Source organism: Petaurus breviceps, unplaced genomic scaffold, assembly GCF_028583685.1.
Source record: "Petaurus breviceps papuanus isolate PSGF00001 unplaced genomic scaffold, PetGlider_PUasm1.0 90845, whole genome shotgun sequence".
NCBI lineage: Eukaryota > Metazoa > Chordata > Mammalia > Diprotodontia > Petauridae > Petaurus > Petaurus breviceps.
Genome location: NW_027187359.1, coordinates 26257477 through 26273369, shown reverse-complemented (window position 1 = coordinate 26273369; position 15893 = coordinate 26257477). Strand labels below are relative to the sequence as shown.

The window sequence follows — 15893 nt, the reverse complement described above, 5'->3', positions numbered from 1 at the left end:
CACACACACACACACACACACACACACACACACACACACACACACACACACACGAAGCCTCTCCCCCCAGTCTAACCCCCCCTACTCACACCCGCTCAGACAGCAGCAGCCCCCGCCCCATGGAGGGGCCTCCAGTGCTTATCCCTCCTCCTTAAGCCCTGCTTAGTTCTCACTGGGGTGCTCCGTGTTCCTCTCTGTCCCCGTCACCAAGTACACCAAATTCAAGCCTACCAAGACCCCTCGACCACCACGCAGTGATCCCCAAATCTTTCACTTTTATTCACCGATTCACTTGATCATTAACTCCCCGCATGGCCCCCACCCCCATCGAGACCCCCATCCCAGCTCATCTTCACACGCTGCTCTTCCCCCTCCTTCCCACCCACGGAAGCACGTCCAAGCCATGTGCGTTCCCCGACCAGAGCCCACCCCCTCCTCGAGCCCCGGGCCGGCCGAGCCGCTACAATGGCCGCGGGGGGCGGACGATGAAGCCGGCAGTCCGCAAGCGCTTCTCCCCATCCCCATCTCCCCCGCCGCTTTCCCAACTGCCGCTTCCGCGCGCGCGCGCGCCCGTCCGCCAGTCTGCCTAGCGCTTACCGAACCCTAGGCCCGTCATGTTGAGGAGCGCCCCCGGGGCACCGCCGCAATAAGAGCCGCCGCTGCAATCCCTGCTCGCCCGCTCCCTCTGCCACCCGCCTGCTCTCTACTCAGTAGCACTGTCGGCCCGGCGAACCCCGCCCTCTGCCCAGGAGGGGCGGGGAGGGAAGCAAGAGAGCTGCAATAGCAGCGGGAGAGGGAGGACGAGAAAACGCTCGCCAAGCCGTGGCCGCACCTCATTGGCCCACGGTTTCTTCACTTATTTGAATAGCCAATGGGAGTTGGCCGGGTAGAGAATCCATCTTTATAGACAGTGAGTGGGGGAGGGCACCTAACTTCAGTAACCTGCCTCCTGCCTTCTTCGAATCTTGTCCTTTTCAGTTCAGAGGCTCAGCCCCGCCCCTTCCCGTCGCCCCAGTCCCGCCCCGCACCATCCCGTTTGTCTCCTCGACTTTGTTCTTGCTGTACTTAAGTTACTCAACTCTTTGCCTTTATGTTTCTGACTGCCTTCCTTTTAATAATTAATAATTATAATATCGCATTTTTGTAGCGCCTTACGTCCTGCAGTGCGCTCTACATATACTATTATTATTTTCATTTTACAGATGAAGAAACAGGTTAAGTGATTTGCCCAAGGTTGCACAGCTATTTAGTGACTGAGGCAGGACTTGAGTTAAGGTCTGTCTTAACCTTGCCAGCTAGCTACCTAATGCTTTTTATTAGAATGAGGGTGTCATCCAATCCAACGTGTACCTGAACGGGACCCCCGTTTCCCCCCCAGCCCCCAATCTAAAACATACCTGACAACACACCATTTTGCCTCTGCTTTTATACTTCTGGTGTTCTGAAAGCCTATTTATGGTAACCCAAAATCAATTTATTTGAACATAAAATGTGCTAGGCCCTGGACTAGGTTCCCAGGAAACAAATACTAAAGTAAATCAGTCAACAAGCACCTATTAAGCACTTACTATGTGACTATGCCAGGCACTGTGCTAAATAAATGCTAGGAAAATAAAGGAACGAAGTTTTGGTCGAATTTCCCATGAATTTTTCCCCATGCCTTCCTTTCCATTTATCCCCTGCTTTCCCAGTCTTCCAAGGTAAGGGGAAGGAAGGGGGATGGGAATAAGTATTTACATAACACCTACTATGTGCCAGGCATTGTGCTAAATGCTTTACAATATTATTTCATTGGTTAATGATTGTAAAATGATTAATATGGGGGCAGCTAGATAGTGCAGTGAATAGAGCACCTGCCCTGGAGTCAGGAGGACCAGAGTTCAAATGGAGCCTCAGACACTTAACACTTACTAGCCATGTGACCTTGTGCAAGTCACTTAACTCCAATTACTCGGCCCTGGTCCTTCCAAAAAGCAAAAAAAAAAAAAAAAAGATTAATATGAAACCTTCAGAACTGGGCTAAAACAAAAGACCTGTGATTCCACTGATGTGTCCTTAAGGTGATGGGCCTTCTCCCATACCCTTCTAGCCTGACATTTTGAGGACAAATACACATTCTGTCTCTGGACTGGTACTTGAAGCCTTTCCAGTTTGGGAGGACCTGCCAGAATTTGCCCTCTGCTGGCATAGCCTTTGAGACTTGTGTGTCACCTTCACCCCATGATGAGGTATCAGAGGAGACACAAGGACCCAGCCATCATTACATTTATCTATTTTTCTTCTTGAGAAAGAATGAGTTTTTCTTTGGCCCTGGAGAATCCAATTACTTTATTAGTGACTAAATGTTAAGTATCTCAGAATTTTTGGATGAAGTTTTTATTGGCTGTGTGACATTGGATAAATCATCAAGTCCATTTAAGCTTCAGTTTCTCTATCTGAAAGATGAGGGGGTTAGTATAGACAATTTCCAATTCCAGTTCTAACATGAAATTTTCTAAAGGAGGTATTGTATTTCATAGATTAAACACATATTATGACAAAGAACATCTTAACAAAAAAATTAATGGATTAGATAAATATAGCTAGATATCTATAATAGATATAGAATTTTACACTATTCCCTACCTTGCACTCTATCACAGCCTGTCTTTTATATGTATCTTATATATCTTGCCCTCCATGCCTTGGAGTTCCTCTTCTTCCACCCCTGCAGCCTTCCCCCTTGCCCTCATCCTTACCTATGAAATTCCAAGTCATCATTTAAGACAGCTCAAGAGGCACCTCTTCCTTGAACTGTTCCCTAATTCCCTCAACCAGAAATGACAATCCTTATTCTGACTTCTTGTAGCATTTTCTACCTTTCATTTTTTTGTTCTTTTGTGCCATCAGAGTGATTTACCACAAGAAAAGGAAAGGGGAGGCAGTTACACCTGTTACTCTATGGTTATCCACAAACCATCAAGAGAAGGCCCCTAGTACATTTCATGTCATCTTTGTGGAGGATTTACCTCTATAGTAAAAGAATTACCAGGATGGGAAGGTATAGTTGGGCTGTGGTCACCATCATATATAGAAATGTCTTTCTCACATAGATGAGAAAGCACTGAACAACCAACTATTGAAGTTATTTTCTATGTGCAATTGTATATTCTTCTCATCTTTGACTAAATGGTAATTTCCAAGAGGGCAGAGATCAGTATGAAGAGACCAGTGTTTTGATTTTCTTCATCTTTCCTAGCCCCTACTAAGGTATTAGTGGACTATGTGTGTCCACATTATGAGTGAGCACAGTAAGCACTTATTGAATTCAAGTACTTATTGAGAATTCATTATATTCTTAGTCCTTTCTCTCAAGAAACATGTTTATAAGCATAGTTCTTGTTTTTTTGGGGGGAGGCTAAGGGGTCTTGACCTGTAATTTGATTGATTCTGGGAACTCCTGGGGAATAAATGCCCTCTACCAGTACAGATGCCATTCAAACTCAGAATTGCCCAGGGGCACTGAGAGTCAAAGTAACTAGCCTATGATCACGTAGCCAGTTTCTTGAGGGCAGGGACTGTCTTTTGTCTCTTTTTGCATCCCACTTCTTAGTGCATTGCCTGGCGAATAGTAAATGCTTAATAAATATTTATTTATTAAATGAGTTTCAGAGGAGGGACTTAAAGCTAGGGGTTCCTGCCTCTAAGTTTGACTATCTACTAGCCTACTTTACTATTCTTTATGGGAATATTTCTTTAGTGAATGGAGTACCAATTCTTCAATAAAGGCTTAAGACAGAGATATAAACAGTGCAAGACTTCTCATATGCTGACCAAAAACTAATGTGATTGTAGTGCCTTTTGTCCCTCTTTCTGTGGGATGTCCTGCAGGGTGTCCCTAACAGCCCAAGCCTCAAGTGCCTTTACTGTTGGCCTTTTTCCTTACCGTCTTGGAGTTATTTAATTAACATATGTGAACCTCTCACCCCCTTATCATTGACCAGTGGTACCACTCTACCCCTGCCTCAGTGGACCTGATTTGCTATTAGACTCTGACTATGTTTAGCCCCCTGGACTAAGGTTCTGGGAAATCAGGGACCACCTGGATCCCATTCTGGCCCTTATGTAAGGGGAAACGTGGTGTGTTTTGTTGCTCATGAAGGCTATGTTTGTCCACATGGGTCTGTCTAGATGTGGGTCAGAAGTATGAATAGATATCTTTAGAATCATCACGGTCCACCCTTCTCCAAGGGAATCTTTGATTCCTGCCAGGAGAGTAGTAAGAGGTTAAGGCCAGAGGCTAGCCACTGTGCTCTCCTCAGACAAAGGGTTCTGCACTAGAATTATATCTGTTCTCCTCATTCAAATATTATTAGTCTAGAAGAAATCATTTTTAGAGTCAAGATGTTATTGTTGTTGTTTGTCTTTTGTTACCAAAGAGGACAAGTGACATCATGAGACTGATATCTTGACTTGTGTGTGAATTGGATTACAGTGAACCAGAGCTGTGCAAAGTCATCAGCCTCATTCTCTTCTCCAGAGTCATTGGAGTCCAGTGGTTAGACAGAAGTTAAGACAATTGGCAATGATGCAGAATGTAGTGGGTGAGTCCAGCCTTTTTAAACTAAGGTCAGAGGTCCCAAGTCAAACCTTATTTGGTCATTGTTTGGGCCCTGACTGGGTCAGAATGAATGTAAATAACAATCCTTTCTGTTTTGGCCAGAAATCCTGAGGGCCTTCCCCTCCCAGATTAATTTTTATTTATTTATTTGACTAGGTGAAGAGGCCATTCTCTACCTTAATCACTAAATGAGCCTTGCCTCAATCAAACTGAGACCTGTTAAAGACCTTAGCTTTAAAAGTCCAAGGTTCCCACTGCATCCTAGGCTATCTCCAGTTGTCCTGATCTTTATTTGGCCACTGGACCCAGATGGTTCCAGAGAAAGTGAGGCTGGTGATTTTTCACAGCCCTCTATCACTTAAATCTAATTCACTTGCATGTCATGGTGTTACCTCTCTGACGTCATGGCCTTCTTTGAGACCTTCATTGAGAATGAAGGGCAAACAACAACCTTTCCCAGGTCTCAGTTTGACTGAGACAATGCCCATTCAATGGCTAAGAGCTAGGTAAGAACTGAGACAAAGGATGGCCTGGCTTGCCATCACAAAAGAATCAATCTGGGAGGTGGAAAAACTTCAAAATTTTTGGCCAGAACAGAAAATAATTATTTATGATCACTCTGAGCCATCAAAACCCCAACAATGATTGAGAGAGACTTGAACTGGGACTTTTTATTGACTGTTCAATGAAACAATTGTTTCAGAGCAGTATTTCATAAATGAAAAATGTACAAAAAAGGTAATTGTTCCAGAAAATAATAATGATAATTAATAAATTAAAAAAAATCTAGTCCCCAAACCTCAAGATAGCTTTCAAAATATAAGTGACCAAAAATTATTTCTTTGCACAGAGCACCCATATATAAGGGGAAGAAGGAGAAGAAAAAGGAGGAGGAAAAGAAGAAGTAATGATGATAGTAGCATTGCCCTACTTGAACTGGAAGCTAGTACTACTCAGAGATGGTTTGTCCTTTTTTTTTTTTTTAAAGCAATTGGGGTTAAGTAACTTGCTCAAGGTTACACGGCCAGGTGTTTCTGGGTGGGTGCTAAGTGTCAGAGCCCGGGATTGTCCTTCATTTTTGAAGAGGACTAACAACATCATGAGGCTGATATCTTTACTTGGAAGTGAATTGGACTGAAGTGAGCCAGAGCTATGCAAAGTCACCAACCTCACTCTCTCCTCCAGAGTAATTGCTGTCCAGTGGCAAGGCAATAGTCAAGATGACTGGTGATGGCCCAGTAGAGTCAAAATGAGTTCCCGATCAAAGAAGTTTCCCAAGCCATATATCCAAGGCTTGACTCCCTTCTCACCTAAAGTTGGTTCCACGAAGAACAACATTAGTAGATAGCATCCATTTAAATAGTAAAAAACCCATTTAACCAGTCAATAGCAAAACAGAAGTCAGAGAAGGTATCCAGATGAGAATATATCAGATAATACTGAGTGAATAAACTGTCTTACTATGAGTGAGACAGTTTAACTGAGAGAGAATCTTGCCCGAGGGGACCAAAGTCTCTGGCATAGCAAGGTAGGGATAAGGGATATGATGGCTGTACTGGCTCCTTTATATGTTGACTTCTTCCTCTTTCTTTCTTTTTCTTTAGGAACCTGTGAACCTTCTTTGTTGAAATTGAAAGCCAGATGATCAAGATCTCTCATCTCCCTCAAGCTCTAACAATTCTACTCCTCATGCAAGCATTGATCGTCAAGTAATCTCCACCAGTAAGGGGAGTCCCATGCAAATGGACTCTGAGCCTTAGGTTTCACTTACATGTTTCCCCTATATCCCTAGCCCCCTAAAAAATCCCACAACTTCTGGGACCACTTTCCACCTGAGAAAGACATGTTAATCCATGACTGAGCTGTTTCTTTCCGATCATTAGTATGTGCTAAATAAACCAGTTTGCTTGACTTCATAAATCTCAACATTTCCTAAGTACCTCAGAGGACTTCCCTGGAGCATACCTAACCAATGGCATACTGTCAGGTCTTTCCCCACCTCACTGACGATTAAGCAGAGCCAGATGGGGTAAGATAGAACCTATTGCTTTTAGTCTTTTTTGTCACATCAGAAGAAAAGGAAAAGGTCATTGTCCATAGAATTGTCATCAAAGAGCACTTTAGGTTCAGCTTAAAAAAAGGAAAAGCCCTCCTCTTCCTCCTGCCTCTCAAGGTGAGCACATTGCCTGTCACTATTTAAGGACTTATTCTTTTCCCTACCTCTGAGGTGCCATCATTTATCTTACTGGTTCAAGGTTTGTTAGGAATCTGCTTGTACAAAGGTTTGGGAGCACAACCCTCCCCCCACAAAAACAAAGTAAACAATTGCTGAGCTTTCCAAACTGGAAGCATCCTGACAGAAATCTAGTATAATTCCCTGATCCATTTAATAATGATACATTGCACCATGTCTGGTGCAACACTACCTTGATTTGAGACAATTTCCAAAAAGGTTAGACAGCCTTATTGAAAATAAAATTGATGATAAACAGGCTCTGGAACATTGTTCCATGAAAAAAACTAAAGTTTTAACATTTTTCTGAAGTAAAACAAAAAAATAATATTATTCCTATTCTGCTTGAACACCAAGAAATCACAAACAAGGACAAGAATTAGATAGATCATAGTGAGCAGTGCCAATATAAAAAACCCTCACTTCATTTCTGATGGTACTTGGGGACCATGAAAACCATTCATTAGGAGAGATTCCTAGGACTGCATTTCCCAGGAGGCTATATGCATCTTTCCAAAGCAATGGTAGTCTATTTGAGCTTTTTATTTCTGTATCAGGTGGGGATGTGGGATGAGAGTGATTCTATAGCTTATTTTCTCCTTTATTATTTCCATTGCTACTCTCTTTAAACAAAATATTTTGGTTATTTTATTCAAAGTTTCTACCTGATTTATAATAAAGCTTGCTCTGGGGCAAAATGTTGCCAAATTGCAGCCTAGACTTTGAGGATGGAAAAAAACCGCCAACAAATTTAAATGTAGCCTAGTAATACTAATGCAGATAGTAAGTAGCCTTAGCTTGACCTAGCAACACATACATATTCTTCAATAATCATATTTAATCCCAGACAAACCCACAAATCCCACTCAACTCTAGGACCTCTTGCAACCTCTGATTCAGATGTGGCATTTTGATAATCATAGTTATGTAAATATATCTCAAGCTTCTATTTCAGTATACACTCTAGTACAAACCAGAGAATAGCTTTAAATAATGTAATTGATGTATTTCATGCAGGTAAATAATGAGGAAAAATAAAACAGTGGAATCATTCTCAACACCCTTATGAAAATGTGCACAATTTCCCTGGAAACTAACATTTGAGTTGTGAGAAAATCATCTGAATCGAATCTGGTGGTGGTGGGGCAGATGCGGCGGGGAAAGTCAGTCTCTCTCTTTCTTAGCTTGGCCTCATTGATTCCTCTGAGTTAGCAGCTGGTGGTGCAATGAATAGAGTGCTGGCCTGGAGTCAGGAAGGTCTAAGTTCAAATCCCAAGTCAGACTTTTACTAGCTGTGTAACCCTGGGTAAGTCAATTCCCCTCTGTTTGCCTCAGTTTCCTCAACCTAAAATGAAGATAATAATATGTTAGCACAGTGCCTGAAATTATATAAATATTTATACTCTTCCCTCCGTAGTAAGTTTATTGTCTTTCCTAGGTTCCTTATTTTTTTTTATTGGCTCCAGGTTTGTCAAGATTCGGTTTGTACTCTTGAGTTTGAGAACACCAACACAGGCTCACCCATTATGGCACTGCTTTCTTCTCCTTGCCCAAACTATAGCTCCAGCTGTGTCTTCTGTCAGAAGACTTATTGCCTTTGTGCTAGCTCTACTCTGTAACCGGACATAGAGCTTTTCGGAAAATGTGCTCCAGGGAATTTCATACAATGAGGAATGATCTCTGGGCCATAAATAGTGATGCACTGGAGTCACATAGTACTGGTTCTCAAGGGATGAATGTTAAATTTTCAGGAATTTTGAGAGCCCATTGTTAAAGTCAGTGTGCAGTTCAATTAACTCTTACACTGGTAATATTATATGTTGCTTTGAAAGAATTTGTATCAACCATAGCGGTTTATTTTCAAAACATGGTTGTCTGCTTAAATGATTATTAAATAATGAATATTTAATTTAATAATAACAAATACTTGAAAGTTAATTTAGTTATATTTTGTTCTGGTGATGCTTATACAATATTGGGAAGAAAGTCTGTGATGCTGTTAGAAAAATTTCCAGAAATCATCATTTAGCACTGTTTAAATCATTGATTGAAATTATCAATTGATTCAATATCTGAAATAAAACAGGTTATTTTAAAATATTTCTGGATAAAATTTACTCTACTCACCAATCTAATAATATCAAATTGAGCTAGAAACTGTAGCTACAGAACTTGAAATTGAAATTATTAAAATTGTTTAAATATTGGGACTGGGATGGATGACAAGTGGTTTATAAACCCCTACTGTTGTATAGTATAGATATCTTGCATAACATATTCATTTTTCTCCTTATTCTGATTTGGTAAAGAGATTAGCTAGCACTAATTTCTTGCAAGAACTTGTTTTAATGATTGACATTCTTGAAGAATTTTTACTGCATTGAAGTCAAGACCAACTAAAATTCTTTTTATTTTAAAATTTTATTATTTGCTTTTTTGAAGGGGGGAAGGCAGGGCAATTGGGGTTAAGTGACTTGCCCAAGGTCACATGGTTAGTATATGTTACGTTTCTGAGGCCAGATTGAACTCAGGTCCTCCTGACTCCAGGGCTGCTGCTCTATTCACTATGCTATCTAGCTGCCCATAAAATGCTTTTTAGAAAGCATAAAAAATAACCAAATGTACCATGAGATTAGGAAAATTTGAAGATAGGTACTAGAAAACATGAATCTTAAGTTGAAGGTTTTATTAAGTTGGATAAGTTTAAAGAGAGACCATTTAATAAAGTAGTAAGTTTAATGTCTTTCCTAGGAATGTTATGTATATATGTATGTGTATATACATACATGCATATATATGTATATTTTTCACAATACAAGTGAAATTTCAGGACAGGAAATTGATTTGAATAATTTTCAGGATTTTATGGAACTATAAAAGAATAATAAAACTTGTCTGGAGCAACAAAAGGTCAAAAATATTAAATGAATTAATAAAAAAAGTGAGAAAGAAGTAGGCCTAGCAGTACCATATCTCAAACTACACTACAAAGCTATAATCATCAAAACAATTTGGTACTAGGTAAGAATGGATGGTGATTAGTGGAACAGATTTGGTACACAATATATACTGAAGTAAATGAGCATAGTAATCTAGTGTTTCGCTGGGGTAAGAACAAACTATTCAACAAAAAACAAGAAACAAACAAAAAACTATTGGAAAAGCTGGAAAGTAGTCTTACAGAAACTAGTTATAGAAAGATATCTCACATTGTATATCAAGATAACCTCCAAATAGATATAAGATTTTGGCATAAAGGGTGACATTATAAGCAAATTAGAGAAGCATAGAAAATTTTTCCTTTCAGATCTATGGATAAAGATTCCATAACCAGGTTGTAACAGCAATGCTACTTGAAGCTACTCTGGGGGTGTAAGACCAATAACACCAGCACACAGGAGGGCTGCCAGCATAGGTTCTTTGATCTGCTTTTCTATAGGAAAGCAACTCAAAAGGGGTCAACAATCTTACTTTAATCTAACATATGTATCATTTACTTAGTTCAGGGGAAAAAAGTTAGCACTCTGAACTTCAGAGAAAATACAAATGGAAATTACAAGCAGAAATAATGGCATAAAGACCAACAGATAAGGCTTCTAACCATCTAACCAAATAATGCATACATTACACATCAACAGACAGATACAACTGTCTGACCATTACCTACATACATAGTTACCAGAGAGAGAAGCACCAACATCTGGGTTTTCAAAGCTGGAGGGCTCCTTAATGGCTACCCAGAGTCTCATTTGACCAAATCACACAAATTTTCTTCCTGTGAATGAGCCCCAAAGTAAAATGCTAACCTCAGAGAATATATATATATATGTATATATATATATATATATATATATATATATATATATATGTACTTTTTCAGGGTTAGAGAGCATCACAACCCTCATGACCCATTGCCTAATTACAAAGTAAGAAAAGGTATGGGCCTTCCTGAAAAAATCAGCCTCTCCTAATCAAGCTTCTCTTTTTGGGCTCCACATGAGGCCTATTAATGGATGAGGAAGATCTTCAACTCCCATTAACATTACAGAGGTTCATAGGAAATAAAATGGACAATTTTGATTACATAAAATTAGAAAGATCAAATAAGGTCAATATAGCCAAAACTGGAAGAAAAGCAGGAAAGTGAGGAAATAATATTTTTTAGTGAAGTTTTTCTAATAAAGGTCTCATTTCTAACATACATATATGTAGACAAATTTATGAGAATTAGAGCATAAAAGCCATTCTCCAATTGATAAATGGTCAAAGGATATGAATAGGCAGTTTTCAGAGGAAGAAATTCAAGTTATCAATAATCATATAAAATGCTCTAAATCACTAGAGAACAAACTAATAACTTGAAAATGCAGATTATTTTTTATTTTTTGTTGTTTTTTTAAAATTTATTTATCTTTAGTTTTCAACATTCACTTTTATAAGATTTTGAGTTCTCTTTTTCCCTCCCTCCCCTCAGCTCTCCCTAAAATAGCATGTAATCTGATATAAGCTATACATGTACAATCATATTAAACATATTCCCACATTAGTCATGTTGTAAAGAAGAATCAGAACCAAAGGGAAAAACCACAAGAAAAAACAAAGAGAGAGAAAATAGTATGGTTCGATCTGCATTCAGACTACAGCTCTTGTTCTGGATGTGCATGGCATTTTCCATCATGGGTCTTTTGGAATTGTCTTAGATCCTTGCATTACTGAGAAGAGCTAAGTCTATCAAAGTTGGTCATTACATAATGTTGCTATTACTGTGTGCAGTGTTCCCCTGGTTCTGCTCACTTTTCTCAGCATCACTTCATGTAAGTCTTTCCAGGTTTTTCTGAAGTCTATCTGGTCATCATTTCTTATGGAATAATAGTATTCCATTACATTCACATACCACAACTTGTTCAGTCAGTCCCCAATTGATGGACATTCCCTCAGTTTCCAATTCTTTTGCTACCACAAAAAGAGCTGCTATAAATATTTTACTACATGTGGGTCCTTTTCCCATTTTTATGATCTTTTTGGGATACAGACCTAGAAGTGGTATTGCTGGGTCCAAGGGTATGCATAGCTTTATAGTCTTTTGGGCATAGTTCCAAATTGTTCTCCAGAATGTGTCTGGACCAGTTTACAACTCCAGTATGCAATAAGAAGAGTGAAAACAATAGCGAAATAGAAGTGATGGTGGAGAAACAGTCCTGAAACATCATAGGTTTAACTTTATAACATCTGCTTACACGTCAATCAATATTTGTTTTTGTTTTTGTTTTTTTGGTGGGGTTAAATTATAGAAGAGAGAGCTAGGTGGTGTAGTTGATAGAGTGCTGGGCCTGAAGTCAGGAATACTCATCTTCCTGAGTTCAAATCTGGCCTAAGAAACTTACTTACTATCCGTGTGACCCTGGGCAAGTCACTTAACCCTTTTTACCTCAGTTTCCTTATCCATAAAATGAATTGGAGTTACCAAAAGATACCACTCCAGTATCTTTGCCAAAAAAATGCCAAATGGGGTCACAAAGAGTTGGACTGACTGAAATGACTGAACAAAAACACAACAAATTACAGACTAAGAATGTCTATAAAAGAGAAGAGGAGAGGAAGAAGATAGAGGGGAATATGTGATGTACTCTAATCAAGTTAAAGATGAACAGTGCAGGGAAATTATTTCCTGTAGTCTCTCAGTAAGAAGAGAGGCTACAGAAAAGTCAGTGAGGAGCCAACTGAAGGGATTGAAAAAGGATGAAGTAAAGGAAATCTTGTTTCGGTGGTAAGAGGAGGTACTGTTTCCTTCTTTTCCCGGAGGGAGAAAGAGAGAGAGAGAGAGAGAGAGAGAGAGAGAGAGAGAGAGAGAGAGAGAGAATGAGAGAGAGAGAGAGAGAGATGGGGACTTTGCAATAGATATAATCTGCAGGGATTTGTTTCTTAGAGCATACACTTACCCTGCCTCAGGAGAAGGGAATCAAGAACTCCTGTAGACAACTGATACATAGAAGAGTGGGAAATCATAGACCTAGAAAGTACATTTAAGGACAAATGGGGGAAAATGACATTAGAGAGTACAAAGGTTAAAAATAAGCTATTCAATCAAGGACATAGGATAATTGCTACCAAGGGAGCAATATCCCCTCTATTGCTTGTAGAAATTGGTATTTCTAAGAGAAAAAGGAGTTAAGGGAGTAAGATCTACAAGCCAATAACCTAGAAACTGTTTAGAAGAATGTGCCCCAAATAGATACCTTAGAAGCTTTAATTCTATGTATCACTATACAGAGACTAAAAAAGAACTAAACAAATATAAGGGCCACGAATCAAAGAATAAAAGCATAGAATAGACAGAAATGGAAAATAAGAGGATAAAGGGAAAAATGAAGGGAAAAAGATTCAGAAAATGAAAATATAAATTAATTAAACAAGTTGAAGGAGAAGAGAAAAAGGGACTATTTAACAGAAATGTTGACTATTTAACAGAAGTGAAGTGAACAGAAGACAAATTTAATAACTGGATTAAAGAAAAAAAGAAATATTAATCAAAACTTAAAAAAATACTAGGGAAAGGGGTAACAAATGAAGGGAGGGAGGGGTTTGAGGGTGAGTGCAAAAGAAACAGTGTGAAAATAATTGCCTTATTTTTAACTAAAATTACTGGAGACAAAATATTGCCTTTACAAAGGAAAAGGGAAAAAAATTCAAATTCTGAAAAAAACACTCCTCAATATTAGAGATAAATGGAGGAAAATATAAACCTTACTCTTATAGATTTAAAGGTGAATGGGTTAAACAAGTCAATATTATGAAAAAGAGTAACAAATTGATTAAGAAAAAAAAAACCCACAATCTCTTACTTACATGAAACAACTAAAAGCCAAAGATATACACAGAATAAAAATGAGAGTCTGAAAAAAAATGTATTATGCATTAAAGAAATCTAAAAAAGCAAGAGTTGAAATCATACTGCCTAACAAAGGAAAAACTAACATTTACAAAATAAAAAGAGACAAATAAGGAAACTACATTTTGCTGATAGGAACCATAGACAACAAACCAATAGCAGTATTAAATTAATATGCCTTATATATCTCAGGATCTAAATTCTTAGAGGAAAAATTCACTAAAATATAAGAAGACACAGATAGCAATATGATATTGATAGGACATTTCAATGTCTCCCAGTTTTTTATGACTCTAACAGAGAGATAAACAAAAGAGAAAATACAGAATTAAACAAATTGCAGAACCCAGAGCTAAATGATTTATGACATCTTCTAAATGGGATAAAGAATATCCATATAGTTCAGTACCACATGGAACTTTTGCAAATATTGACCACACTTTAGTCCATAGAGATATGACAAACACAGGTAAAAAGGCAAAAATAATAAACACATCCTTTAGAGATCATAATGCAATAAAATTAGTAATCAGTTCAGGTAACATGAATAACAGACACAGATTCAATGAAATACTAAATAAAGAGAGGGTCAAAGAAAAAAATCATAGAAACAATGAATAATTATGTGACAGAAAGTGATAATAGTGAAACAACATACCAGTTTCTGGAATGCAACTAAAGCAGACTTAAGGGGAAAAACCATATCCCTATAAAGATAAATCAACAAATTAAAAAAATTAGACTAATAAATTGAAAATACCTTAAAAAAATTTAGAAAGCCATATGAAAGAATTCTCTAAATCACAAGTAAAAGAAATTAAAATCAAAACAACCCTAAAGTTTCACTTCATTCCCTATAAATTGGTAAAGAGTACAACAAGTGGTAATAATGTTAGTTTGTGAGAAGATAGGCATACTGGCATATTGCTTGTGGAGCTACGAATTGGTGCAACCATTTTGAAAAATAATATGGGATTATGCAAATAAAATGGCTAACGTGTCAATACTCTTTGATCAGAGATTACATTACTAGGCTTATACCCCAAGCAGATCATTGATAAGAGTAAAGTCATCATATACATCAAAATAATTGTAGAAGTCCATTCTGTGGGAGCATAAAATTGGAAACAAAGTAGATGCCCATCAATTGGGGATTGGATCACCAAATTGTGGTACATGAATGTAATGGAATATTACTGTGCTGTGAGAAATGATGGTTGTGCTCTATATAGAGAAGTATGGAAAAATCTACATGAATTGATACAGAGTGAAGTAAGCAGAACCAAGAAAACAAAACAATGGCTATAACAATGTAAATGGGAACAAACAGATCCATATATACACATAAATAAAAAGTGAATGATGCTAAATTATAAAGAATAAGTATGGCTCAAAAGAAGAGATATGAAAGGATGCTTTTAACCCACTCCTTTGTGGAGATGGGAGAGCCATAACTGCTGCACATTGCACATATTTTTGGACTTTCCTAATATATTGGTTGGTTATGCTGATTTTTCTTTTTGCATGATTTTTTGTCTTTAAAATACTATTTGTTATATGGGGATAATGGGGAAATTATGATGATGTAAAAACAAAATACATTAATAAAAACTTATTAAAAGGATTGTAATTAATAGTATTATTTTATCTGTTCATAGCATATGACTCAAGATCTTGCAAACTATGACAACAGAATATAAGCTTTGATTAGTTTTTACCAAGTTGGAAAGGGCTAATGATAGATAGAATTTTGATTCTGATGCACTGAAGAGTTAGAAAGGATCTTAGAAGCAGTCTAGAACTTCTTGAACAGGAAATCTTTCTGCGATATCTCCAACAAGTAAACTTTCAGTGATATGGAACCCACTGACTGTCTAGGCAGCTTACTCCACTTTGACATCTCAGGATTTTAGGAAACTTTTCCTTCAAAAAGTTATAATGACATACCTGTATTTGTCTCTCTGAAACTTTATCCTATGGTTCCTGGTTTCATCTTCTTGGGTTAAATTACTGCTTCTTCCACATAACAATCTTTCAAACACTTGAAAACAGCTATCATGAATTTTTTCAATGTCTTCCTTAGGTTAAAAATTCAAGACAGGAAAAAGTTGTGACCTTCTCAAAGTTAGCTGTCATTAATAAAAATGTGTGAGTAGAACAATGGCTAAGAC

The 15893-nt window shown here is 38.0% G+C and overlaps 1 protein-coding gene and 2 long non-coding RNA genes across 4 annotated transcripts in view; 1 reads left to right on the top strand and 2 right to left on the bottom strand.

Annotated features, from left to right (window-relative positions):
• Positions 1-760, bottom strand: part of PDIA6 (protein disulfide isomerase family A member 6) — a 40032-nt gene extending 39272 nt beyond the window's left edge. The window contains exon 1 of the mRNA XM_069072254.1: positions 598-760. Within this exon, the coding sequence (XP_068928355.1) occupies positions 598-616 (19 nt within the window). The 5' untranslated portion in view covers positions 617-760. The remainder of the gene's footprint in view (positions 1-597) is intronic.
• Positions 761-4446: 3686 nt separating this feature from the next.
• On the top strand, positions 4447-6520 carry LOC138149228 (uncharacterized). Its single transcript, XR_011165264.1, has 3 exons — positions 4447-4583; positions 5451-5562; positions 6205-6520. It is a non-coding gene; the product is annotated as an uncharacterized lncRNA (long non-coding RNA).
• The window catches only part of LOC138149227 (uncharacterized), a 33815-nt gene continuing 23490 nt past the window's right edge, over positions 5569-15893 (bottom strand). Inside the window, exons 3-5 of one of the 2 annotated variants that reach the window (XR_011165263.1) lie at positions 14381-14429; positions 12773-12843; positions 5569-5910 (exon numbers count right to left, since the gene is read on the bottom strand). This is a non-coding gene — a long non-coding RNA (uncharacterized lncRNA). Of the gene's footprint in view, positions 5911-6634; positions 8179-12772; positions 12844-14380; positions 14430-15893 lie in introns of those variants that run through there. The other variant, XR_011165262.1, reaches the window with a different exon arrangement.